At 32.7% G+C, this 26,495-nt stretch overlaps 4 protein-coding genes across 5 annotated transcripts; 2 read left to right on the forward strand and 2 right to left on the reverse strand.

The window, feature by feature from the left end:
• Nucleotides 1-2,030: 2,030 nt before the first annotated feature.
• Nucleotides 2,031-2,715, forward strand: Trmt112 (tRNA methyltransferase subunit 11-2). The gene has a single exon (XM_088183216.1). The coding sequence runs from the start codon at nt 2,124-2,126 to the stop codon at nt 2,496-2,498; it is 375 nt and encodes a 124-aa protein (XP_088039342.1). The 5' UTR covers nt 2,031-2,123; the 3' UTR covers nt 2,499-2,715.
• A 4,564-nt stretch (nt 2,716-7,279) lies between these two features.
• Nucleotides 7,280-13,377, reverse strand: UQCR-C2 (Ubiquinol-cytochrome c reductase core protein 2). The gene is made up of 9 exons (XM_088183393.1): nt 13,256-13,377; nt 12,645-12,799; nt 12,297-12,471; nt 12,096-12,227; nt 8,424-8,683; nt 8,256-8,356; nt 8,009-8,181; nt 7,701-7,925; nt 7,280-7,539 (listed from the first exon to the last, which is right to left on the reverse strand). The coding sequence occupies exons 1-9, from the start codon at nt 13,283-13,285 to the stop codon at nt 7,453-7,455; spliced, it is 1,338 nt and encodes a 445-aa protein (XP_088039519.1). The 5' UTR covers nt 13,286-13,377; the 3' UTR covers nt 7,280-7,452.
• Nucleotides 13,378-16,588: 3,211 nt separating this feature from the next.
• Nucleotides 16,589-19,635, reverse strand: CSN1b (COP9 signalosome subunit 1b). Of its 2 annotated transcripts, none has more exons than XM_088182079.1 (3): nt 19,554-19,635; nt 17,089-18,435; nt 16,589-17,028 (listed from the first exon to the last, which is right to left on the reverse strand). In XM_088182079.1, the coding sequence occupies exons 1-3, from the start codon at nt 19,614-19,616 to the stop codon at nt 16,954-16,956; spliced, it is 1,485 nt and encodes a 494-aa protein (XP_088038205.1). In that variant the 5' UTR covers nt 19,617-19,635; the 3' UTR covers nt 16,589-16,953. The 2 variants fall into 2 exon arrangements, with proteins under 2 accessions (XP_088038205.1, XP_088038206.1); XM_088182080.1 differs by having other exon boundaries at nt 16,589-17,044.
• Nucleotides 19,636-22,634: 2,999 nt separating this feature from the next.
• LOC148237036 (gamma-glutamyl hydrolase A-like) lies at nt 22,635-25,205 on the forward strand. The gene is made up of 6 exons (XM_088182361.1): nt 22,635-22,944; nt 23,002-23,052; nt 23,123-23,352; nt 24,445-24,551; nt 24,626-24,723; nt 24,786-25,205. Exons 1-6 carry the CDS (start codon nt 22,712-22,714, stop codon nt 25,039-25,041), a joined length of 975 nt encoding a protein of 324 aa, XP_088038487.1. The 5' UTR covers nt 22,635-22,711; the 3' UTR covers nt 25,042-25,205.
• Nucleotides 25,206-26,495: the final 1,290 nt, after the last annotated feature.

Here is a 26,495-nt window from a genome sequence, read left to right on the forward strand (position 1 = left end):
TTTCATAACATAACAAAAGGTAGAGCTGATTTTGGAGACAAAATGACTTGTGGACTTCATCAACTTCCTATCGTTAGATAAAAACTCTTTCGTGCCCGGTGGGAATACGGTTTCCCCATTTCGAAATTGCCCTAAAAAGATCAGTGGGAATTACGTTTCCCAATTTTATTCACTACTGCCATCTAGAATTATTATTGGGTATTAGGATAAAACACTTACCTACTTCATCGATTGAACTTAAAACGTGGCAGTTGAAATTAAAATAGCACAGGTTGTATTATTTCGAGTGTCATGTGTTAGATAAGTTGAATTTGTAACAAAACTTTAAAATTTTAAGGACAATAAGGATTTTGACAGTCGATTTGAGCTATAAAGACATTTTTTTACTGTGTGATATATACATTAGGGGTGATGTGATCTGAATTTTTAATTAACCTTTAGGATATCTCTAGAAAATCAGTTGATCGGCAAGTTTTGTTCGCTGAAAAGCCATAGCAGACCATCAAGCTTTTTGGCTAATAATGCCCGAGTACTAGAGAATTTACCCCTAGAATCTGTAGGTAAACATATGCCTCTAAAAAGTGAAACTTACAGAAGGTGTAGACTTTGTAGAGTAAAAAAGAAGGCGAAACAAACTAAATGCATGTGTAGAGGTTGCGATTTACCACTATGTACATATTTCACCATTTTTTGATTTTTTTTATAAGAAATGATTTTATTTTTATTTTTACCATAATAATATTGTTCTTTTAGTTAAAATAAATTAGGTTTTTAAATTAATTTCTTAAAAAAAAAGTTTTTCTACCAAGTATCAGTGGGAAGTATAGATCCCAGTATTTTTTTTATGAGTTCCAATAAAATTTTTTTTAATATTTTTTTTCTATATTTATTAATAAATATTAATGACTAAAAAATGCAAGAAAAAATTAAAAAAAATGAAAAAAAAAAATTTGAGCACGAAAGGGTTAAGTAATGTTGAACGACAGAAGAACGTTCATTTGCATACACCGTAAAAGTCAGCAAAAAATTACTTGTGAAGACTTTTGCCTCCGAAAACCTTCCTACATCGTCGTCGCCCAGTAGAACTCGTAATATTGGATAAAGACATACATGTAACTTTTGTTCTGGTAATAAATTTACGCGTGTATCGTGATTTGTTGGTCACAAAGCTGTGTATCAAATGCACAAAGTAATAAAATGCCAGGATTGCTAGGCACTTGGAATTTTTTATAATAAGTTCAGGAACGGTGATGGTGACGGGTGGCAATTAGACACAGATTAAGCCGCTGCAGTAATGTTTTATTGAATTTTTTGTGGTGTTTCGATTGTTAAAAATGGACGCGAGACGATGCGTCCGAATGCATGGAAGATTGCCAGTCGAGAGAAAATAACTGTCACGCCAGTGCTACTTAAGTGCCGACCAGTTTTGGCAATAACAAATCAAAATCAGCCCCCATATAAGTAATTTAGCTTTGAATGTTTTTCATCATTTATTTTTTAATATTATAATTTGTAACGAAAAAATAAAAAAAACATTGTGTTTTGTTGCGAAAGTTTGAGAAGCCACGCGTGCTTGACATGATCGGTTCTGAATAGGAAATGCGTTTGTGTGTGTTCATAAACAATGACAAAAAGGCATGGCGTGGTTTCATTCTACGCTCGATTAAAAATATTTCGGTCTTTTGTCAGTTAAGTCTTTTAAACTCATTTGTAGTATTTTTTAACATGTGTACAAAATAAATAAGTATTATAGGCTGAAACGCAGTGCTAATTATAGAAATATTATTATTCTAAATGGCCATGATCGCGCTTGTTAGGACCAAAATTACCGTATAAAAACAGGCAAATGATAATGTAATAGAAAATTAATTTTAACAGAAATTACATAGATTTAAATCAGGAGAATGCTTTATTTGTCAATTATAAATAAAATTAAAATAAGAATACATTTTATAGAGGCAAATTTAAAATTAAAACGATAAAATCGATCTTGTTGCGATAAGGCCGCAGTCACGCCTCTTACGGCCAATAGTACATGTATAAAAACAAGCGCGTATTGGCACCGGTTCGTTTTGTACAACTGTCAGCGTGGTGTTCGATAGACTGAAAGATCGACCATCGTCATGAAGCTCATCACGCACAACATGCTGACGTCCAAATGCGTCAAGGGCGTGACCAAAGGCTATCCGCTGGTGATAGACGCGGACAACACTCAAACAGTCCAGGTGGAGTTCAACCCCGAATTCATGGCGAGGATGATCCCGAAGATCAACTGGGACGTGTTATGGGAAGCCGCTCACGGTATTGGATTCTCCGTTGGTTTGCCCAAGACCGTCCCCGAAGACTACGAGAACAACGAGGACTTCTTGAAGAAGGCTCATTACGCTCTGATGGAAGTCGAGGTGACCGAGGGCAGGCTGCTGTGTCCGGAGAGCGGACGCAAATTCCCAATCACCAGAGGCATCCCTAACATGCTGCTGACGGAAGCGGAGGTTTAAGATCCTAAAAGATTTAAATAAGTTAACGCTATGTACATAAGAGTTAAATATATTTGAACTGTTATTTTGCTGCAAATACGTACTTTTATTTCTATTTATAATTGTATGCAACAATAAAAGCACCGTATCGACTATCAATTTATATCGATTAAATGCATGACTATCGCTTGCAGCAACCAAGTTCGCAGACTGATTCAATAAATCATGTTTAAATAAATGTAAACTTGTTTTATTTCATATTTAAGGTCGTTCTTATCTATTTTTTATTTATTTTAAAATAATACAATACGTAATAAGATTCAAATTGAAAATTTGTTACAATCTATGCTTTTATTTTTACCTACCTTTTCTATTACATTTTGTCGCCTGTTTTTATTTCATAATGTAATTTTATTTTTGCAGATTGTTCTAGGAATATTATACCTATCTGTCCTTAAATTATCTCTATTTCATCTTCGACATTTTCTTGAATATCCAACCGTTCCAATCTTTCAGTCATACATCTACAACTAATACATTTATTTTTATTCAAAACTATTCTAATTGCCCTATTTTGTAATTTTTGCAATTTCGTTTTATCTTATTTATTAAGCATATATAATATTGTTGCATAATAATCAAAGTAGGACAAAATAATACAATTGTAGATTATTTTTTTTTCTATTTATATTTAACATGTTTCTCATCCTAGATAATTTTAAGTTCTAATTACAATGTGCCTTTAATTTTTTTTATGTACAGTTACTCCCAAATATATATATTTTTATAATAAAATAATTCGTTATTTAAGTTATCTACAATTTCTTGAATATTATCACATATGCAATGAATTAAAATGTCTGCAAACATATTATTTTACATTTTTATATATTATTAATTATATCATTAATATATACTATAAACAACAACGGTTCTAATTTGGAGCCCTGTGAGATATTATTTTCTCTTTGGAATAAGCATAATTTATTTTAACTTTTTGTTTTCTGTTTTTTAAATAATTATCAAACCATCTTAAAACTACATATTTCACTTACACCTATAAACTCTAATTTCTGTCTATTATTTCGAAAGCTCCAAAAAAACTGCTCCGCTGATTTTGTTCGTATCCTTGACTAACTGTTAACCATTTATCACTACTTGTAATGCAGTCTCAGTGGAATGTTTTTCTCTGAATCCTAATTGTTGTTTACACAGAATGTGTTGTGAAATAATAAAACCCTTTAATTGTTTGATTACTATTTCCATACAAGGTAACATGTGAAATTTGTCTCATTTCCTCAACCTTTTTACTATTTTTTATTTTAAGTATAAGTAAAATAATAGCAATCTTCATGTTGTCAGATATTTCTCATTCGGAAAGTGCTTTATTTACTACATAATGTAATTTACTTTCTAGTATTTTCCATGTTTCTTTAATTATATTTACACCCAATCCATCAGTACTGTTTTTTTTAATTTACTTAAATTCTCCAAATTTTACATTACTGTAGCTTCACACGTGCCGGATGAATTCGCTCGGTGCCGTATAGTTGTAGGACGACACATCAACTTTTAAAACAAAAATGTTCTGAAAGTACATGTCGTTTAGGTTAGGTTTGGGTTTGAACACTACTTACCATTTCAGACGTGCCAGATGGATTCATACGGCACGTCTGAAATGATAAGTACTAGCCCATACAACACCGCCCACACTATTCAGAGCCGGCCCAGTGCAGGACGAATCCATCCGGCACATATGAAGCTACACTTATTGAATTGTACTAATTTATTGAACTGAGGTATTGAATTCAGAATCTCTTATATACTCTCAATGTAGCATGTATTAATTTTTCTACTATGTCTAAATATACATATATAGATAAAATCGGATGTCAATGTTAAAGTGGTATAGTAGGTCATGGGGTTAGAACTCCAAAGTAAAGTAGCCCTAGAAAAGGAACCTTCTTTATTTTTAATGGTAGCAGCTTCAACGAATGGAGAATGGGTTTATTTTGACTAATTTATCATATTATCAAACACCGTTCTCATAAATATACATAAATAATTATAATCTTAAATGTATGAAGAATTACAAAGTCTTTATCTTGAGCATGACAATGATTTTCGGTTGAAAATTTCAACAAGTACTATTTTTTCAAGTTTTTTTTCTTTCTGGTGGATTCTTATGTCACGCATAATATAAATGACAAGCTTAAATTTAATAAAAATAATTTGGAGCTTCACTCTAAAGGGCACGCCGCCATCGTGACCCTGAGACCGAGGTTTAATAGAAAGAGCGCACTTACTACAAAAATAAAATCTTAAAATCTAAAGATTTGTCTGTTTGGTGTGGAGTAACACCAGTAATACTATTTTTTTTCTAAATTGCACCTCATCCAAAATTAAGCTATAAAAATAATACCATATAATACACCTGTTTATACTAATCTTAAAAACTACATAATAGCATTTAAATACCAAGAAACAAAAACATTTTCATACAAGAAAATACTATATAAAAATATTGAAAATAACAAATGTTTAGGCTGGTATGTCCCAAATAAAACAGAACAAAGCTTTGGTGACGGAAGGTTACGGGTGGCAATTAGACACAAATTGAGCCGCTGCAGTAGTATTTTTATTGAATTGTATTACAGTTTACATGATGCTTACAAAATAGCGAGGCGCGGGCCCGCAACGGCGTGCGAGCCGACGAGACGCCAGTGTTACCAGAGTGCCGCCAACTTATAGTCATAACAAAATCTGAATGAAAATATATAAATATAAATGGACCCCTACAAAGCCTTTCCGCCGTTCGTTCAAGCTTCTATAATATATTAAGTATAAAAGGTTTGGGAAAAACTCATTTCAACACTGCATTAGTTTATTAAGATTTGATAAATGGTGCAATCCATGTGGATAGAGGAATCATCGACTCTTCTTACGGCTGTCCAACGGTAATCCAATAGGTGAGGCAAATATTTGGGTTATTATGAAAATATTATTTTTGTTAGTGATAATCAATAAACTAAGGCCCAATGTCCACGGAGGCGTCGCTGCATAGACACGTAGTCATCATTGTACGTTTGCTTGCTGAGTACATATAAACTAATAAAACACTGTCGACGGAGCTGCAACGTCACGCTCACGTCTCTGCATGCAAGCTTCGTGATGAGAGTCTTCAAGCATGTCAGACGCCCGAGCATATCGAACTGCGTGAAAGTGTAGAAAACAATGGCAATTTCAGCTGCTAAATTTTTTCAGATCGTCGAAAAGTACCAGTGTCTTTATAATAGTAATCTTGCAGATTATGCAAGAAAGGATATTACTGTCAAATAATGTTTCGTTAGTTTATATGTACGCAGAAAGCAGGCGTACAAACGTACAATGACGAAATGCAGCGACGCCTCCGTGGACAGTGGGCCTAAGGCAAATACTTCCGATAGTGAAAGTAATAATACATATTGAGATTTTGTCTATGAATTTAAATCATACATTTATTTATTGACGATGACGATGATGAACATGAAAGAAACGCTCGTAGGTTATTTTAATGCAATTGAGTAAATGTAAATAGTAGCGATGATATTCTGAGACAATGAGTTAAATCATTAATTTAGCCTATCAACTTCTTTCAATTGTTTTTCACGGAAAAATTTATTGAAAAGAATATATAAAAACAAAAATCTACTTGCTTGCTGATAATTTACATTTAAAAAAATGATATTTAACTAGTACAATTATGTCTAACAGAAGAGGACTTTTATAAGCAAGAGAAGTTATAATCGATAGATAAACAAACAAAAATATTTTAGTATTTGCATGGGAGGACAAAAAAATTGTCACAATGTGCACTAAGTGCGGCTTATTGAATAGATACTATTCCTATATTATGTAAAGAAAAACGAAGAAGAGATTTTTTAAAACGTAATCAAAATTTCATATGGAAGGTTGCTTCAAAAAATATCATGCAATGGACAAATATAATAAATGTAATGTAAATACATAATAAAAACAATATATTGTGCGATTAAAAATATGTTGAGAATCATTGACGTTGCGTGAATTACAATTGCGAACAATAACTAAATACTATTTACAAGCATAGAGTGAAACATTTTTTTGTCATTGCATTCTTGAGTGTTTTTTTTCAGGTAGTGGTTCAAGCATCTGGAATGGGCACAGATATTCCCTTAATAAGTGATAAATAATAGGTAAGAAGCTTAATTGTTGCGATTAAATAAATTAGACTACAGTGGATTTAATAAGGAAAAATATGAGACTGCCATTAAAAATTTAAAAAGCGTTACCACGCATGGAAGCTCTTTTCTTTGAATTGGTAATCATATTTTTCTGCAGCTGATTTTTTTTATCTTGATCAAAGAACAAAATTACATTGTCCTTTATTCAGGTCAAAAAATAATGTAAGTTGTGGCACAATTAACTGAAATTACTTATTAATTAGTTCAAAAAATTAAGCATCTACATTTGTCGCCAATTATTATCATATTTTTTAACTCTTGCCAATGATTGTTACAATTTAATTTTGACTTACCTTTATGAAGTTTGCTGTCATTTATATTGAAGGTCTTTTCAAGCATTTTTTATGGTAAATAAAAATCTACAGGAAATAATAATTAGACTAAAAAACGATTGACATTATTGAATTTGTTTACCAGTTCACTTTTAAACACTTTAATCTAGATTATTATATTTCAGCATTATTTACGTTCATTATAATCAGTTATGCAATTAAAAGTTTACATTACATAAATATCAATTCGGGAAAAAAACACAAAACAAACTTATCACATTCATTTATTCTCCGTACTGAATGAAATTTACATTACAGCATAACAATTATGGATTATCTACAAAACGCCAATTAAAACCGAAGTGAATTTAATTGCACATTAATAAATTAATAATCTGCAACATATAGAATACAAATTGATGATGTTTTAGACTATGTATTCTATTGAATTTCGTCTATGTATGGAACTAGGTTCAGTGCTCCAGCGGCGCCCATCGACATCTTGCCCTTAGAAATCTTACTCGCGACCTATAACATATAAAAATTCAACGTCAATTTTTAACAAAGTGGACTGTATCCGATTTTATATTGCGGCTTACTTCCGAGACCACCTAGCCTATTAATTTATATTATCATTTCATTGATTCCGTAATAATAATTAATGAAACAACAGCATTACTAATACTTACATTTGCAATATCACTATCTGTTATCCTATTGATCATATCGGCAACTTCGGTTGGTGACGGAACAGCTCCAGTGAGAACTCCTTGAATGGCCATATTTTCAGACATTGCCGCTGATTCGCCGGCTGCCAAGATTTCCAATTGCAGCTGCGCACGTCCCTTCTTCAGAGCTTCGGCTCCGATTGAGCCGAGTCCGGATTTCAGCATCTTTCCGGCAACTTGAACAGCCTGAAAATACACATTGAATTTTATTATCTTTTACTTAGAAAAACTAAATCAAGGATTATAATAAATTATATATAAATATATACCTTTCCAGCTAGATCGCCTTGAACAGACAGCATAACGCCAAACAAACCGTTGTCGGAGTATGAAATGTTAAATCCGTTGGCAGCGAAAGGCGCTCCGGATAATTCTTTACCGATGGCTTTGCTCAACGGTGAGTTATCAGCGCCCCATTTAACTTGCGGACCGGTCGCCATAGCTATGTAATATTCATCATAAATTAATATACATCCATTTAATTTTGACTTAATTAATATAATCTAATACACATACCTCTAGAGAGGACGGCTAGTGCTAAGGCGTCTTTCGTATTGCTTAAACTTACTCCCTCGATTGCAATGGCCACATGAGCAAGCTCTCCGCCCATCTCTTTCCTGGAAGCATAAAATCTTGCTAAAAACGGCGGAGACTAGTATTATTTTATATGGAATTGTTAATTACCTGTTTTCACCGCCTTTGTAGGGCGAAGCAGTGTCTACAGCGTTGGCGGTCTGCAAGTCCAAGGTTTGAGCTATGGCGATTGCCCGTTCGAGGGGAATACCGACGGCCGAGACGGCACAACGGTTTGTACCGAAATGGGTTGCCACGTAGTGCTGGAAGGACTCTGGCGAAATTGCTCCGATTTTACGGGGAGCGCAGAACAAGGAGTTGCCCAATCCGCGACGGTAGGCGGCTTTGTGCAGCAGATCGAGAGTCCTCACCTAAAATATATTATGAGGTTACATACAGGAGAATGGTTATTTTTACGAAAACTTAAAGCTAGACAAGTGAACCAGTCACAGGATAAAAATGAAGGATGTTGAGTCTTAGTAATAACTGACCAGGAGAAAAATGTAAGACTGTCAGATTGATCCTACAAAGAGTGCAAAAATTGATTATTTACATCACAATTCCTTGTTAAAACAAATGTTTTATGTTTTATCGTAAATTATAATAAATATTTCACTATATTATTTCCTAATAAAAAAATCTTTAGTTTATTTGCACACAATTTTATTGTTTCTATTGCATTGCAAAATAGGCGAGTTACAAATGAAGGTGTAAGAGCTATTTTGCACGATGAAAGAATCAAAATATCTTAGAGAACTTTACAATGTCGATTAAGCGAGGTATATGTTAAAAGCAGCCCCGCAGTGAAAAAGCCACGACTAAAACAAAACATTTCTAATGGTCCAAGTAACACCGAGATTAGACTGCTGATGATTGGAAAAATATGTCTTTAAATTAGATTTTAAAATGATTATTTTATTGTTTTCAGTTCACACTATAAATGTTTTTGTAAGTTTTACTCCAACAAGACAATTATGCGAATGATGACTGAACAATGCGATTATGTGCATAGATGACCTTCGGAGAGGTACAAGGAAATGTTACGGTATATTATAAGCAGCAAGTGTTGGTCCCCTTTATTTTGTTAGAAGAACGATGAATCAAGAGCAATATAAAAACGTTTTAGCTAGATATTTTTATGACAAAAACATAAAAAACTATAACTATATGTATGTAAGCTAGAGCTCTCTGCCACATGGCAAAATCAATCAAGAATTACTTGGCAACCAAAAATATACAGGTAATTCACATGATTTAAATCCAATAGAAAATTTTTGGGCAGTTCTAAAATCCATCGTATACATGCTACTCAAAATACTAGTTTAGATATTTAAAAAAAACATTGTAAGCATGTGGCTAAACTACCAAAAAATAATATAAATAATTGTAATAGCGAGTACAGACAGTTTGCATAGAAGATTGCTAAGTAATAAAAGAGAAAGGTAGTGTAACTAGATATTATTTTTTAAATTAAAAATGTGAGAAAATAAATTGTTCGTGTAAAAACATTGTTTTATCTATTTTAATTACATAAAAGTGTGAAAAAACTACAAAAATATGAAAAATAATGTCTGGTCCAATTATTTTGTCACACCTCTATCTGAGGTAATTTGTTAGTACATCAGTAGTCAGTTGTTAATTGGTTAGTAATTATATTAGAGTCTGTTTTTATTTTAGATGGTTGATTAAATCTCAAAAGAAAGTTTAATAAAACTATTGAACCTGTTTGCTTAATCCTTTGTGATCGGAAAATTTTTCCATAGTCTGCAAATCAGTTGAAAGCAATTTTGCGCAATTTAAAGAGCATTTTAAAAAAAATATATTTTTATGTTATTTTTGTCATTCTTTTTGTAATATGTTAACCACTTCCCAGTCATGCCCATGTTAACTCGGAAATTTGTATTCTGTGAATTCTCACCTCAAAAATCAGTAGATTTCTAGAGAAAATTAGCATAGCATTTTTTTGTTAAAAATTAAATTTGAAAGAATATTTTTAATTGTTTTACAACAGCTGCATTTTTTTATACCGCTGCATAGGAAAGTGTGAGTCTGTGCCGACATTTTTGAGTTAAAAACATACTGTGACCGGGAAGCGGTTAAGAACTATGTAGAAAGTATAAATTCCATCAAGTTTAAAAACATATTTTTTATCAATAGAAAAAAAATAAAACCCAAAACATTATTTGGTGATCAAAAATCAATTTTTTCATTAACATTATTTTCTTAACATCTATAAAGTTTTGCATTTTGTTTGGTCTTTAACAATTAAATTTATTCACATTTATTGACATTATAATGATATAGTAAAAAAAAGTAAATACAAAAAATAAATTTAATAAAAAAATATACAAAATATAAATTAAATTAAATAAAATATTTATATTAAATAAAACGATACATTAAAATTACAAATTTAATAATTATTTTCGCAAGAGAAAAAGCTTGTTTCATTGGTTTTATTTTGCTAGGGTGACTAAATCTAATATTGTATCTTTAAAAATACTAAATCTAAATTTTATCTGTTCCGTCCTTGATTTAAACTTAATTAGATTTAAAAAAAATAATTGCTTCTAATAAGTTTATGGAAGCAATTAAATCGGATTTGATTATTTTAAGCGCAGAAAAAAACGCTTTGTGGTGCACTCATCATATTAAAGAAAATTATAAAAAGAAGTCGGAGTCAGTCGATTTCTTTACGACTCCAATTCCTTCTTCTCCTAAAATTCCATGACTCCGAATCCACAGCCCTGATTGAAAGAAAAACACTCGAAACGCCCATACGTGTTTCAATTCAAAATAAAAATAAGCAAACTGAAAATTATTAAAAAGCAATAATGATTCATATTCATTACTAGAAATAAAATCAGCATCGAAAAAATAAACATCATTCATTGTAACATAAACACACCCATTACTACCATAAATTATTAACTTTTTGTTATTGATTATTAGGAATATTTTTTTTTAATAAAATACAAAATAAATTGAATGATTTAAAACGATAAATAACGTTTAAAATGCCACTGAAGTATCACATATAAAATGCATCCGAGCGCAACAGAAAAACGACCACGCTGCCATAGCGGCAGCATCCGATCCCAAAGGGTTAACCTTTTCACTATTTGATGTCTCTAGACATCATGGCGAACGAACCACGAACGAGGCGCGGATGGCATCAAATTTTGAACCTTATATCAGTTGTTTCATATATAATATGTTAGTGTTGAAAATTGCATAAACGAAAAAATAAAATATTAACTAACGACATCTCTCGATGTATGCTTAGAAACATTTGTAGATATATTAAAATTAAATATTTTTAAAAATATTATTGGTGTTTCCAATTGTATGGGAATTGAGCGCGCGAGTAATTCATTAAAACGGTTTTTGTATGGAATTTTTTTTGAACGCAGCCAAGGGGTTTATATTTGATTCATTATATACAATACGTAAGGGATTTGCTAATGGTTTTGGTGAAAATTTGAAAATTGAATCATCAGTTGCTAGAAATTTTAGGGACGAAATCGTATATAAAATGACATTAAACCATACGTCTGGATTTGAAATAATTATTAATATTTTTGTTGCGTTATTTTTGAATTATCAATAACATAATAATATTTTAAACATACAGATTTGTTCTATTTAATAAATTAATTCATTAATTAGTCAAGTTTTATATATTAAAATGGCTGTTATAAATCTGTGAATGTACATTAATAACATTATCTCAAAGTTACCGACTGTTTAATTTGTTGCGTTTTATAAAGTTAATGCACAAACCTGCTTGGTAAGTCCGGCGGTTTCGTATTTAACACGGGGCAAAACATCCTTGACCTCCCAAGGCCAGAATTGAGTCCTTGAGGCGACATCGGTTAAGTAATTTACGGCATTGTCTAAGAAATCTTTGGTGACCTGTAAAATGTAAAATTATTATACTATAATTATTTCAGTCGTCGAAGAAAATATAAATTTTATACACACCTCTAGAGTGAAACATGAAATTTCTCGGTCGACCGACGCGGTTAAATTAGCGCCATATTGTTGTATGTTACGCGTGATAGCAAAGGTCGAAGCTCTCGATGTAGAGTTACCGGCGATGATTCTCAAATGGTGTGTCAAGCCTTCCTCGTGAAGCGGCTCGTTGCGAGAACCGGCTCTAATTCAAGTCAATATTTAAAGATAATTTTGGTAACATTGAATTCATGTTTATTATTCATTTTTATATACTATTGAATTGAAGATGAAAAAGAAGCAATTTCAGGTAAATCTATTAGATAATGATAAATATATGTACTATCTAAGACCATGTAGACTTATGTTTTTACATACTTATAAGCGACGGATATACGAGCAACGGGACAGTTGTTATCCAAAGCAGCCACAAGAGTCTTGTTCTGAAGTACCGTTGTAGCGATGGCAGAGTTTTTGGACACCGATGCTGCTGCTGCTGCTGCAGGTTGAGCTTGAGCCGAGAACGACCTTGCCTAAAAATATTTCAATTAGATAATTACAGTGTGGTATTATAATATGAATTTGCATGTACTTTTTAATGTACTTTTGTTGCTGTTTGTATGGAAAAGACACTATTTAATCTTAAATAAAATAAATAAATATTCGTATTAGGACCAAAAATCTTTTATAAAATTAAATCAATCTTTACATTTTTTATTTTAATTTAAATAGAAAAAATAGGTGATGTTATGGCCAAAACATTACATAAACTAATATCTAACCAAAAATTATGTACAATGTTTATCATATCAGTTAGGTAACGTTTCACATAAATATTTATCACAAACGATCTTTGTATCGTTTTAGAAATGATAATCATGAAACCATGGATGTCCAGTGACATTTTAAGGTTGTCAATCGATGTTCAGTTTTCGTAGCACGGTTTATGTAATCACTTTGGGGAGCGAAGGGAGGGGGTACAGGCTTACCGCGAGGCGTAAAATCGGGACGCGAGTCATCTTAGGGCTGGTTTTCTTCTAGGTGTCGACACGGCAAGAGGGCGCAGACTCTTGCGAGGGCCGCTCTCCTACTCCACCTCAGCTGAGGCACTAGTTGCCATAAACGCAACTTAGCCACAATAGGTGCTAAAAAAGCGCTAAATGAACGAAAATAAGAGCTAACGATTTTTTATATTAATTGAATGTAAAAAACCATATCTGTCACCATTTTTGTATTTATATTCTGTATATTGAAAACAAGGATTGGTTACAACGCACTTTAAAATTTTCAAGAACATTTCATATAATTTAAATCGTTTTATTATTTTTTTCCTTTTGGTTTTATACTTAATTGACATTGTTATTGAAATAGATACTTTTTATTTGTTTTGGCCAGTTTCTTTTCGTCTTCGACTATCTAATAACCCCACATAAAAAAATACCAATGGCTGCAGTTATATAGTGGTAAAAAAAAGTAGCAAAACGCCACACCCCTTTAGCGTAGTTTCACACGTGCCGGATGGATTCATCCGGCACCGGGCCGGCGCCGTTTACAAACCCTTCACACGTGGCCGGTCCCTGGCCGGTTTCTTCCCCACCCGACCTATACCCCGTCAACTGATGCCAATCATTTAGGCCGGTTTCACACGTGCCGGATGGATTCACCCGGCACCGGGCCGGCGCCGTTTACAAAGCTTTCACACGTGGCCGGTCTCTGGCCGGTTTCTGGCCGGTTTCTTCCCAACCCGACCTATACCTCGTCAACTGATGCCAGTCATTTAGGATTAACGGCTTCACATAAGTCCTTCCACGCATTTCGCGTTAGCATTTTATTTTTGTATGTATTCTACTAAGACAATTAAAAGAGATTAATATAATTAAAATTTCGAGGTCTATTTCTACCGCTATTGCCTAAACACGAGGAATATATTTAATAATTTTATTACAAGATACCACAATCACTGTCAACGGCTGACTGCCGGCCTAGTTCAGCCGGTTTCACACGTGACGGATGGATTCACCCTGCATCGGGCTGACGCCGTGTAGTGGGGATGATGTTGTATGGGCTAATACCTACCATTTCAGACGTGCCGGACGAATCCATCCGGCGCCGGCCCGACGCTGCCCATACAACACCACCCTCACTGCACGACGCCAGCCGGTGCCGGGCCAATCCACCCGGCACGTGTGAAACCGGCCTTCATGTGTGAGTTTTACCCCCACCACACTCAATACGGTACCTGGCGCCGGACAATTGTAGTGAGCGCGGCAGCCAGCGTCGGGCCAGCGCCGGATGGATTCGTCCAGCACCTCTAAAGTGGTAAGTACTAGCCCATATAACACCACCCCTACTACCCGGATGGTGAGGGGTGACAATTGCATAGATTGGGCCGCTGTAGTATTATTTACTTAAAAATATAAGGATGATCGACGGACGAGGCACCGCCGGCCGTTAATCTCCCGTCAACTTCTGTCTAAGAATGTGCTGCCCTCCGCTGCCGTCATGTCAGTGTTACGAGAGTGCCGTCAACCTTTGGCCATATTCAAATAAGAGTATTTTCTTTAAAAAAAACGGCAACTACTTTCGCATTAAACCAGTACAGACAGTCAATATAATTGTTTCGTTTTACCAACCATTGTGTAGAATACATTCTATTGTAAATAATGCACGTGTAATTACGCGTTACAATACAAACGAGAAGTGGATTGCTTCTGTTTACGTTGAAGCGGTCGCGGGGTTACGCTTCTATATTTGTAGCTATCGGCAGTCCGGTTGACGATCTGTGATAGGACGTTTGTACAGCGAACTGTACAAAGTGGCCCTTATGAAATCGTCCGGTACGTTCTTGACGCGTGTTGACTGGGATCCTTCGACAGTCGTCGATATTAAAGCTCGAGCGCGTGTCCTGGAGATGATTGCTCAGACAGGAGGCGAGGTGTAGAGGTGTCTTGTGTCTGTGTGAGCCTTTAAGCGCCGCCTTATACTCACGGTCGGGCGCGCAACAGTATCCCCACTCCGCGCGTTGCTTGCGGTGGCGGGGGTGCGGTGTGGTTGTACAACGCCGCTTAGTTCGGGCGCGCGGCTCAGCGGGACTTCACTTTCACTTATGATGCGTCACGGACGGTCGTCTCGGGATCCCCATAATGTAATAGAATACGTTGACGCCAGGTTCGCGTTACACGCTACAGGCGACGAAAACTTCCTGCTGTTCTAACACTAAATTCTTCGCTGTCCATGGTCTCTGGATTTCAGTTATATTAAAAGAATAAAATATATAATTGTTACACACACAGAGTTTTCTGTTTAATATAAATGTATATGTAGTAGTAGTCGCTTGTAGTAGTCGGCTTGAGCTCCGGTCACACGTCTGTCTGGAATGGCGGGCGCCGTTGGATCTCCCACCCGCTAACCCACGATCGCAATGCACGCCCGCCAGTGTTGCCACTCTGCATTGCGGATTAAGGGTTTAACATAATAATAAAATATAAAAAACAATAAAAAATATTTTGTTTTTATTTAATGTTTAGTATATAGCTGCACCCAGTAGACTTCCCAACTACACGGTAAATTGGGGACGTGCTACTTGTATGCGTGTAGTTGGGGGACTAGAAAATACTCATAATTTTTACAATACGTACGTACGAATCAGGAGCGTGTGGTGAGATATCCTCCTTTTGACTCGCTCTCACATAAAGTAACGGGAACCCAAATAGCACGTCCACAATTTACCGTGTTATTTGGGGGGGGGGGTCTACTCTATATGTATTTAGTGTTTGTAAATTATGCTTAATACAATTACATGTTTTTCGTTTAAAAACTATTTTTTTGCAAATATTTTGAGACGCTGCAAAACTTTTAACAGTCTAACAGGTAGAACAAAAAAATCACATTCCACTGGATGCTATTGCAAAATTGAAATCGCAAGAGACAAATATATAAGGACTAACTCCAAAATTACCAGATTGTGATTAAACGTTCTCTTCTCTCAATTAAAATGGTATTAATGCAATTTATAGCAATAAAAATAATCTAATCATCCTCTTTGATAAATATAATTTTATTTTCTAGGTTTTCTGATATTTGTGTATTTATTTACTAGAATATATAGAGGGCTTTATTAGCATGTAATAATACTTTTAAATTGTTTTTTGAATACTAGAATTATTAGCTCACAAATACTTGGTTGCTCAAGAGAATTAATAAGTTATCCATGGAAAGAGCTTGAAATGGTTTACGTAATATCTCAAAATCAATGACTGCCATATTATGAAATGGATTGAAAGGACTTTATTTAACGCAAGAGCATTAAAATAAAACTTCTATTTTTGGTAATTTGTTTCTTTATTATTATACTAACATAAAATGATCATTCTGGTCGCAATGTATAAGTATCATGAACATGAGTAACTTTTTGTTGCACAACATAGATTTTACCGCAGCTTATATGACAACTTCATTTCAAGTTTAAACAATTTTATTATTGTATAAAATGCAATAATACTACAAAAATCTCAATTTACGATATCCGAAAGAGTAATGACGATCTATCATATTTTTAAAAATCAAATGTATCGATTATACCAATTGTGATAAATATTATAAAAATATGGAATTACACCAAAGATGTGACGATCAAAACTGTATCGTTATAATAATGCACCTTTTTGATATTACATTTTAAATATGCTTAATTTAACATTGGTATGCTACTGCTAGATCCAGGAGCTTCACCGCCTTGATGACCAGATTCGCGAACTACGTTCTGAAATTCAAATAAGCTGCATTAAACGATTCATTTATGTAATTTGAGATTTCATCCTACCTTCACGTGTATTTGATTCTTAAGCATGGCAGCTCTCAATATCAGCATGGAAGTCCGCCTTTGATACTCCTTTCCAACAGAGAGACTTCTCTCGAACGTGGTACTCCTCTGATCGACGTCTTTAGCGTACAATATTTTATTATGAGAATCGATGCGAGCTTGTATTTGTCCGTCTAATATGAGTTGCATGAGTTCGTCTTCCAAAGCGTTCACGGTCCGATTAAAAGCCGCCGCCATCTTTTCCATATCGGCCGATAGATACGGACTAAAGTATTGAATTAGCGCTCGATTCCTGATCATCATGTATAAAGCGGAGAGGTGAGGAGCTAGATACATATCCAATAAAAGATTATCGCGAATCTCGTCTAAGAGTCTCAGACACGATGCGTATTTAGATTCGTAAAATTTGAAGATAATGTCTCGCAATTGAGGTTCTAGTTCGAGGAACAGTTTGAAAGAACTGCTGAAGATGACTTGTTTTTGTAACTCTACTCTATCGAACGTAGCTAGAGCGCATAAGCCTCCGTACAGTGCTACGTTATTAGGGCTCAATAGTTCGGGAAAATCGGTATGATCTAAACTAGCAGCTAAGAAGTGTTTAGCGGCCGATTTGTACTTCTTAGTAGCCAATTCGGCTAACCCGGCCGCACATTTTAAACGCGTCAATATATTCTGGTTGGACTCCTTTCCGTGCGCTTCTATGAAATCCGGAGTACCTTCAGCTTTTGAAACGTAACTGATAACGTGAGACCAGTTTTGTAAATAGATTGATACTTTGATCACGTTCAAGCACATGTTTACCACATGTCTTCCGCTAGTGCAATAGTCTCGCGCTCGCGAATAGCATTTTAAAGCGTTGGATAAGTCACCGCAATCTAAATAGTGATCGCCCAAATCGTCATGCCCTCTACGAATGCTCTCTTTGATCGAGTTAGTTTTGTAATTTTTGAGATCTGAGTCTAACTTCTCCAATTTTAAAGCCGCTCGTTTAGTCCTGGACTCGACCCACATGATGTCCATTGTTAATACGTCGTCAGATGTGGATTGAGCCGCTATATCGGGTAACGCTGGTCCTACGGACATGTCAGCTAGCTTCTTGTGTAGTTGTTGATATAGATTGACGTTGTAAGTGGTCATGACGAAAGTTATGGCCATTTTTATCGCCTCGGATCGTAGCGACGGGCAGTGATCGGCTATGTAAACTAATCTATAAAGTTTGGCCAAGCCGTTGTAGGATGAGGCGTAACTTTCAAGATCTATGGTGGGATTGTCAACAATGTAGCATTCCGTTTCATTGTTTTCGTTATCTTCGGGTAAAGCGTCCACCTGCATGGGTTCCACCGCATTCTGAAAATAAAACAATGAGTTATTGATGAAACGGTAAGGGTATTTTAGGTATTTTTTCATAATTATTTTATATTGCATTTATAGTAAATTATTGCTTTGATTTAATTTACTACTCTTTTGTATTAGTATGTTTTAATGATTTTACATATGTTTTATATATTATTCGATGTTTGTGGATTTTTTAATACAAATTCAGACAATATTTTTTAAGAAATCATTTACATTAAATTTAAAAGATATTATATAAATATAATGTTTTTTATTTAATATTTCTTCAGTTATTTATGTAAATAAATAACTATCTGGGGTATTCAAAACAGTGAAAGATCGACCAACGTATATGCACCGCAATACCGCTCAAAGGGTTCATATTTGAGAAACTACGTTCAGTCATCATCTCATCGTATAATTCGAGGTTTGTTCTATTAAAATATTAAAGCTTATTTTTTAAACATCATACTATTCAACTAATATTGTATATAAAATATTGACAAAAATCTAAAAAAGATTTTAGATGGAGGTGTACACAATGATAGTACCCAGTTATTCTTCGCATATTCTCATTTCGGATATTTTTTATTGGTTAAGTAAGGTCCTTTCTTCTACTCATATTAATGCAGCTTAGAGTCTTACACTTGCTAGATTAGCAATAATACTTTTTATTAATTAGTTATGTGTCATGTTTGTGCCATAGCTCAACAGCAAAATCATTTGTTGTTTATGAATTAAACATCTATAGAAATAAATCAGAATCAAGTTTAAATACACACGCGTGGAGATAAGTGATAAACAATATATTGTCAGTAGACAAAAATAATTTTGTACATAACCCCACTTTTTCTTTGATTGTAACTAATCATAAAACTCTTGGTTTTAAACACCAGGTAACGATATAATGCAAAATTAAACTATGAATTAGCAGTTTACATCTCATTTTTGAATGTATTTTTCACACGTTTGCTTATAAGCATCTCATATAGAACTGTCACTTTTGTATATATATGTATATGTATACAACATGCTAGCAAATTAGGCGGAAAAAATAGATACAGATGTGAGTTACTTTTGTGAACAATGACTAATTAATGATAAAATAGTGATAATAAAGCGAACTTTACTTGTAACATCATATTTTGCATCTGCATCGGCATCGCTGACCGAAACGAAACAGGTCCCTGCATTGCCTCACGGAACGAGCATAGTGCTGCCACAATAAAAATATGCAAACGTCATTATCTCCCCTTTTTATTTTTTAAATTATCAAAAACTATGAAGCGTAATTAATAATATTTGGTATGATAGTTTTTTTAATATAATTTTGGGTACTTGTCATTTTTATCGGCGCTACGTTCAGAAAGTAAATTGTTATGAACATTTGTTCTGCTTTTGGTCCTAACATCTGCGAAAGTTGCAAACAACGATTTGCTACATAAATACGTTTTAGAATTTAAAACTTAGTTTTTATTGCCGTGTGCCTATTTATTTCCCAAACATCGGTTAAAAATTGCAATAAACCGATTATCAGTGTCGTCGTTTGTTATTTAGTATTATCGATATATAGTTTTAAATTTTAAAACGCATTTATGTAGTACAACGTTGTTGGCCATTTTCGCAGACGTTAGGACCAAAAGCATATAAAAAGCAGAAGAAATGTTCAAAACAATCTGTTTTCTGAACGTGGCGCCGTTAAAATTAACAAGTACATACTAAATTTAGTTTTTTCATTTTCATACTAAATTTAGGGATGGTAACGGGTGGTAATTAGACACAGATTGAGCCACTGCAGTAGTTTGTTATTGAATTATTTCAAGTTGTTTACATGGTGAATATACAATTACGGGCTGAGGGTTGTCAGTAGAGAAATTTTGCCCATAATGAAAATCTATATATAAATATAAACAGGTCCCACAATATCAACTGTGGGGCCTGTTTATATTTATCAATCAATTTTTTGATTTTCTATTACATTTTTGCTTTATAACTTTCTACAGTTTGTAATTCATTGGTATTTCGGCAACTGGCGATTTTTATGTACTAATAACTTTTATATTTTTATTTTTATTTAAATCACCAATCTCTCTATCATTATTAGCCAATAGTTTTGTCAACTTGTTTCGTAATTTTATTTTTACTAATTGTTATTTGGCTGACAGGTGGTAACGGGTGACAATTACACACATATTGAGCCACTGCAGTAGTATTTTTTATTAAAAGTATATAAAGTGAATATGTTCGTTAGTGAAATACATGCGTGTGAACGGTGGACGTGGCAGCACCGGCCGTCGTCTTCCTTTCGAGGTCCACCAAAAAAATGTGCTGCCCTCCGCCGGCGTCACGTCAGTGCTATCAAAGTGCCGCTAAGTTTTAGCCATAATAAATGAATAAAAAATAGATAAATAGGCCATCAAAGTTAGATATGTCATGTGTTATAGTCATCAACATTGTTCGAATTATACAACTATTTTAGGACAACATAAAAATTATTTATTCTATTCGTCAACTAAATACACGCTAATATATTTAATATTTGTTATGAATATAGTAGTGAATGGCATTAAAGCAAAGTTTACCTGTGATTTTTGTGCTTGTACCCCGGATCCCTAGGCTCAAACATATGTGTCTTCCACAGGATTACACGGATTCTTCGATCTTATCTGCTGCAAGCATCGATACATATTATCGTAGTTTAAAAATAAAATTAAGCAAAAAGTAAATAAAGTTCATGTTAAAATTTACCGAAATAACGATAATTAAATATATATTTATCGGCATACAAGAAATGGCCAGTAAGAAAATTTAATCGCAGTTACATTTGTTTGTACTTGTAGAACCGGTAATTTATGCCGTAACATTAATACATTAATCAGCTTTTAAATCAATCGGATGCATTGTATTTTTAAAATTGCAGATAAGCAATTCAGTAAAGTAAATTTGAACACTCACTGATAAAGAGATAAGATATTTTAAAATAATTGATCTATATGGGATTTCTAATATTTTTTTGGTTTGAATTACAGTGACTGTTTAAATAATGACTTGCTTATTTTATTTTTTACAGTAAAAATATCCTTTGCCTTACATTTTTATTATTTATATTTTTAATTGATTGATGAATCTTATCAATATACAATCATCATAAATCCAGAAGACAACAAATATTTTTTATAGTAAAATGTAATGAAATGTTTTCTATTGTAATAATTTGTACTTAATTAAAGTAATAAAACGGATCAAATTAAACTCGTTAGTCAATGTACCACTGTGCATATAGCTAAAATGAACAATAGTTCTATAACGTTTTTCGTATCAAAAATTAATTATTAAGTTGGAATTAATAATTCATTTTTAAGTTAAATTCGATCCGTTACGGAGCTCGTAACTGAAATTACTGTTATGTCAAAACAATTTTACCCATTGAAATTAATTGAAATGCACTTAATCCATTTTAATGAATAAAATTTAAATGATTTAATCACAATTAAAATGGTAAATATGTATATGCCACCTAAATTAATGATAAAGTTTTTTTAAGCTATGCAGAAAGTTTTTTTATTCGTATGTGGAGTCAAATTTAAAAAATATTTGCTCGTATCTCAAAATACTCAAAATAAGTCAAGATTCCACTGTAATCATATTGTAAATACTTAAAGTTAAATAATAAAATAATTTGTGTGCAAAGCATCTTTTAAATTTAAAAATAGATAAAGATGTAAACCTACTGGATATCTATAAACGAATATATTGTAGTGCCTTTATTATATTTTTTTATTAAATTAAAACATGTTACCGACCACTACTTTTTAATCTTTATTGCTTATTGAACTTTAAACTACAATGAAATTCTTCGAATGGAAAAAACTGGCCCATTCATCGTATTTTTTGATTAGATTAATACTATTTAGTCAATTAGATTTTATCTTAAACAGACATTTTTTGATACAGTAAAGAAAAGATAACATTTTCTGATATAGCAAGGAATTTTTTAACTTTTGTAGATGTTTTATGATAAGATGATTCACATAAAAATGTGATGAAATATAAAACAGTAACTAGATTTGATATTAAAATATTAACATACACAATAATAAATAATATGTAATTTGATAACCGAAATTATGTAAACGTGCCAGTCACTGGACAAACACTATAGTGTTAATTTTTAAGTTACCAAGCCGGCATTATGCTTCTTATCTCAATCAAACTTGATAAGTCATATGTACATTATAAGCTGCCGGCTTCGGATACCACACACACAGCAATTCGCAAGCATACTAAAATGAATCGCTCGGCATTAATAATTATTTTATCAATGATACCACTCATTCATACTTATAAATTAGTAAATGTGATAAAAAACCATGAGAACCCTACGCCCATCATCGGAGTATTGGCACAAGAGATGACGCACTTTTTAGAAGCACAGTATGCTAGCAAATCGAGTAAAACTTACATTGCTGCTTCATATGTAAAGTTATTGGAAGGCTCTGCTGCTAGAGTTGTACCGATTTGGTGAGTTTTAAAGTCGTGTTCCTAAATTTTACTTTACTAATAGTGTGTATCTTACAGGGTTGGTAAAGAAAAACAGTATTATGAAGATATAATGAATAATATCAATGGGTTAGTATTTTCTAATATTTTATTTTTATTATTTTACTATATTTTGTATTCAATTAAATTTTATTTTTAGGATCTTATTTCCCGGTGGTGCAGTAGATTTTACCAGTGTTAATGGATATGGCGATGCCGGTGAATATATATATCAAATAGCCAAAGATCTGAACGACAACGGGGACTACTTTCCATTGTGGGGCACATGTTTAGGATTTGAACTTCTGGCATACTTGTCTAACAATAGAAATGAACTCAGAACGCTTTGTGATTCAAATAGTCAATCATTACATTTGGATTTTGAAAAAGGTATGTATGTTGAAGATTGCACTGTAATATACATATATGAAAATTAGGTTGTATTGTTGACATAATTATGTAACTGTTTACAAGTAGTTATTTATGGGGCTACGTCCTAGGGTAGATCTCTTTTCTCTACCATCTTTTGTCTTCGGCTAGCTGTCCTTAAATCCGGCTCATCCCATCTTGGAGCACCTCTATACAATGTAATTTAAATAACGTTTTTTACTATATTCCTTGGCCTCTTCCATTGCAGGTCCCACTTCGTTAACCGCTTCTCGTTATGGCCTACATTCATTCATTTGAGGTGCCCTGCTAACCATAGACCTTGAAACCTACACAATATAATCATGGTTCATTTTAATTCTGTCTCCAAATATTTTTATTTTGAAGATCGCCAGAGACAGACCTCATCTTTTAAAGTCATTTGCGATGACATGTTTTATTTAAGTCTTATACCATTAATTACATTTGTAATGTAAGTATCCACTCCTTCATATAGGTGCTGTTCTATTTTTACAATATCTGCCATTTTTTTGTATTTAGTTTTGACTTCAGTTATTTCTAAACCGAATACTGCCACATTATTTATCAGATTTGCATTGTGATCTGTCACATGCTTAAAACAGTAAGTAAATAGTAAATAAACTGGAGTTTTCTTTGAATGCAGTAATTATAAAATCCTGGACATCTAGAATCAATATAAGACATAAATATTTTGATTTACTACGTCTTCATAATGTTTTTCCCATACTAAAATTAGTTGAATACTGAGTTATCTAAGTTTTTTAGGATTCAAATAGGTGTATTGGTTTTCTGTTGCCTTATATACCTAGCTCTTATAACTAATTATTAACCAATGTAATATGATTGCTTGATAGGCACCACTGATTGTTTTATATATTATTTTTGGCAAAATAAGACTAGTTTAGTAAAATTAATTTCATTCTCCAGCATTTATATACAATACATACATACTAACAAAATAACTTAATTGTAGACATCTAAGAAACAATTAACAAAATATATATTATTTTCTTAATGACTAACTTATGAGTGTTCTTCATAATCCTGTTTCTTATAATAATGATTTTATTTTAGACTTCAAAAACAGCAAAATGTTTGCCGATGCTTCACCTGAGATCATAACGTTGCTATCTAAAGAATCGATAACGGCCAATTTTCATAGTTTTTGTGTAACCAAAGAAGTAAGTAACAAAACATAAGCACTTCCTTTTCCATAGCTAGCATATCAATAACATGTAATATTGTACATTTTAAGAACATAACTAATTTTAATTTGGACAACGAATGGGCAATACTATCGACCAATATGGATATCAATGGTCTATCATTCGTATCTGCTTTCGAATCCAAAAGGTATGTTGGGTCGTTAATGATTTGTTTATGGATTCGTTTATATTCAATGTTGCTAATTTTAGGTATCCATTCTATGGTGTGCAGTTTCATCCGGAGAAGATAATGTATGAGTGGGTGGAAAATAGAAATATATCGCACACTCGAGATGCGGTAACTGCGAATAGATATTTTGGTGATTTTTTCGTGAGAGAAGCTAGAAAGAGCTATCATAAATTTAACGATATTGATGCAGAAAAGTCTTCACTTATATACAACTACGAGCCATCATACACAGCTTTATCTGGAAGTGCATTCGAGCAGTGTTATTTATTCCCATGATTTCAAATGAAGCGTCTATTTTTATTTTTTATTGATGTTAAGTATAAACTAGGTACAATGTATGAATTTCAATATTGATATAAGGTATAGTTTATAAAATATTTATTACAAAATTTAAAACTCAATGTATATGAATATAAAAATATGACTTTTTAAAATTATTAGTTAAGTATATAATTTTATTTTATTATCATATATTTTAAAAATAAAATAAAAAAGAATTTAAATTAATTAGCTATATATTACACCTTTACTAATATACTGTTATAACTTATTCATGACACTATTTTATTAAAGATATAATATTTTTTTAAAACATAAACTAATTAATTAACTACATTTTTTATTAAAATTTAAAAAAGTACAGAAAGCAATCATAATCAATACAATAAAACGATATATAATTTACTATGTGTATGTGTGTATTTTTCTGTTATTCTAGTCATTCTTAAACCGGCTAGAATCAATTCAGATTGTGCGGTACAAAGATAAACTGTGTGTATTTAATATTTTTTTTTTAATAATATTTATTAATAAAACATAAAAAATATTGCCTTCCTGAAATTCTTGTGCTATTTTATTAAATAATACATTTTTGTTAGTAAATATACAGTAATAAAAGATAAAAACAATTTTTTAATTTAGCCAAGTCTTAAACCGGTTAAAACAGCAATGTCAGAGTATGCCACGTGGATCTGGGGGTTTAATATGTAAATTAATATTTTCACTTGCTAAGTTAAAAATCATTACACACATATCTCATTGCTGGTTAGTTTGGCTCTCGATTCATCTATCAACGTGTACAATACTAGTTGAATATATGTATCTAAAATTGAAGTGTTATAAATATGAAGTTATATTCCAATGTCAAAGTGATGCTAATTAAGCTAGAATGTTTTTTATATATTTTTATTTGGCTTAATTTGTAAAAGTTTTTTTATTAAATTATAACCAACAATGTTTTATTTTATATTCTTATTTTTTTATCAAGTTGTGGCTAATAAATTGTAAACATGAATATAGACCAATATATATGTATATAATTAGTATGTCTGTAAAATTATTTATACTATTGAAACAAACATATAATGGAAGCTCGCACGTGTAATAGTTATATATTTGGGTAAGTAAGTATCAACCATTTACGCTTGGTCACGCACGCTGAGTCGTTGTACTTACACCGTGATTTATTTATATGTAATATTATATTGTATATACTTTTAAAGGTCACCATTGCGAAAAGTTGTCAAGTAATGTTGGTCGGATATATAATAATAAATAAATATATATTGTTATTTTAGTTAGATTAGCAATTCAGTTACATATATTGATTTGCAATACACGGTTTATTGTCGTATAGGTCAGGTCTCGGCAACCTTTTTTGGCTGCGGATAAAAATAATTAAAATGTGACTATTAAAAAGACTATTAGGGTCAGTGAATATTTTTGGTCCT

Source organism: Plectrocnemia conspersa, unplaced genomic scaffold, assembly GCF_051122295.1.
Source record: "Plectrocnemia conspersa isolate PC_06_02 unplaced genomic scaffold, ASM5112229v1 ptg000003l, whole genome shotgun sequence".
NCBI classification, from domain to species: Eukaryota; Metazoa; Arthropoda; class Insecta; order Trichoptera; family Polycentropodidae; genus Plectrocnemia; species Plectrocnemia conspersa.

What these genes read in the sequence shown, in the direction of transcription:
- Trmt112 (XM_088183216.1), top strand. Translation starts at nt 2,124, where the DNA reads ATGAAGCTCATCACGCACAACATGCTGACGTCCAAATGCGTCAAGGGC.
- UQCR-C2 (XM_088183393.1), bottom strand. Translation starts at nt 13,285, where the DNA reads ATGACTCGCGTCCCGATTTTACGCCTCGCG. An exon ending in TCCCGATTTTACGCCTCGCG is followed by an intron (nt 12,800 to 13,255) that starts GTAAGCCTGTAC and finishes AAATATTTTTAG; the next exon opens with GCAAGGTCGTTCTCGGCTCA. An exon ending in TTTCATGTTTCACTCTAGAG is followed by an intron (nt 12,228 to 12,296) that starts GTGTGTATAAAA and finishes TACATTTTACAG; the next exon opens with GTCACCAAAGATTTCTTAGA.
- CSN1b (XM_088182079.1), bottom strand. Translation starts at nt 19,616, where the DNA reads ATGCAGGGACCTGTTTCGTTTCGGTCAGCGATGCCGATGCAGATGCAA. An exon ending in TGCAAAATATGATGTTACAA is followed by an intron (nt 18,436 to 19,553) that starts GTAAAGTTCGCT and finishes TTTTATTTTCAG; the next exon opens with AATGCGGTGGAACCCATGCA. An exon ending in AGAATCAAATACACGTGAAG is followed by an intron (nt 17,029 to 17,088) that starts GTAGGATGAAAT and finishes TTTGAATTTCAG; the next exon opens with AACGTAGTTCGCGAATCTGG.
- LOC148237036 (XM_088182361.1), top strand. Translation starts at nt 22,712, where the DNA reads ATGAATCGCTCGGCATTAATAATTATTTTATCAATGATACCACTCATT. An exon ending in GCTAGAGTTGTACCGATTTG is followed by an intron (nt 22,945 to 23,001) that starts GTGAGTTTTAAA and finishes TGTATCTTACAG; the next exon opens with GGTTGGTAAAGAAAAACAGT. An exon ending in GTTTTTGTGTAACCAAAGAA is followed by an intron (nt 24,552 to 24,625) that starts GTAAGTAACAAA and finishes GTACATTTTAAG; the next exon opens with AACATAACTAATTTTAATTT.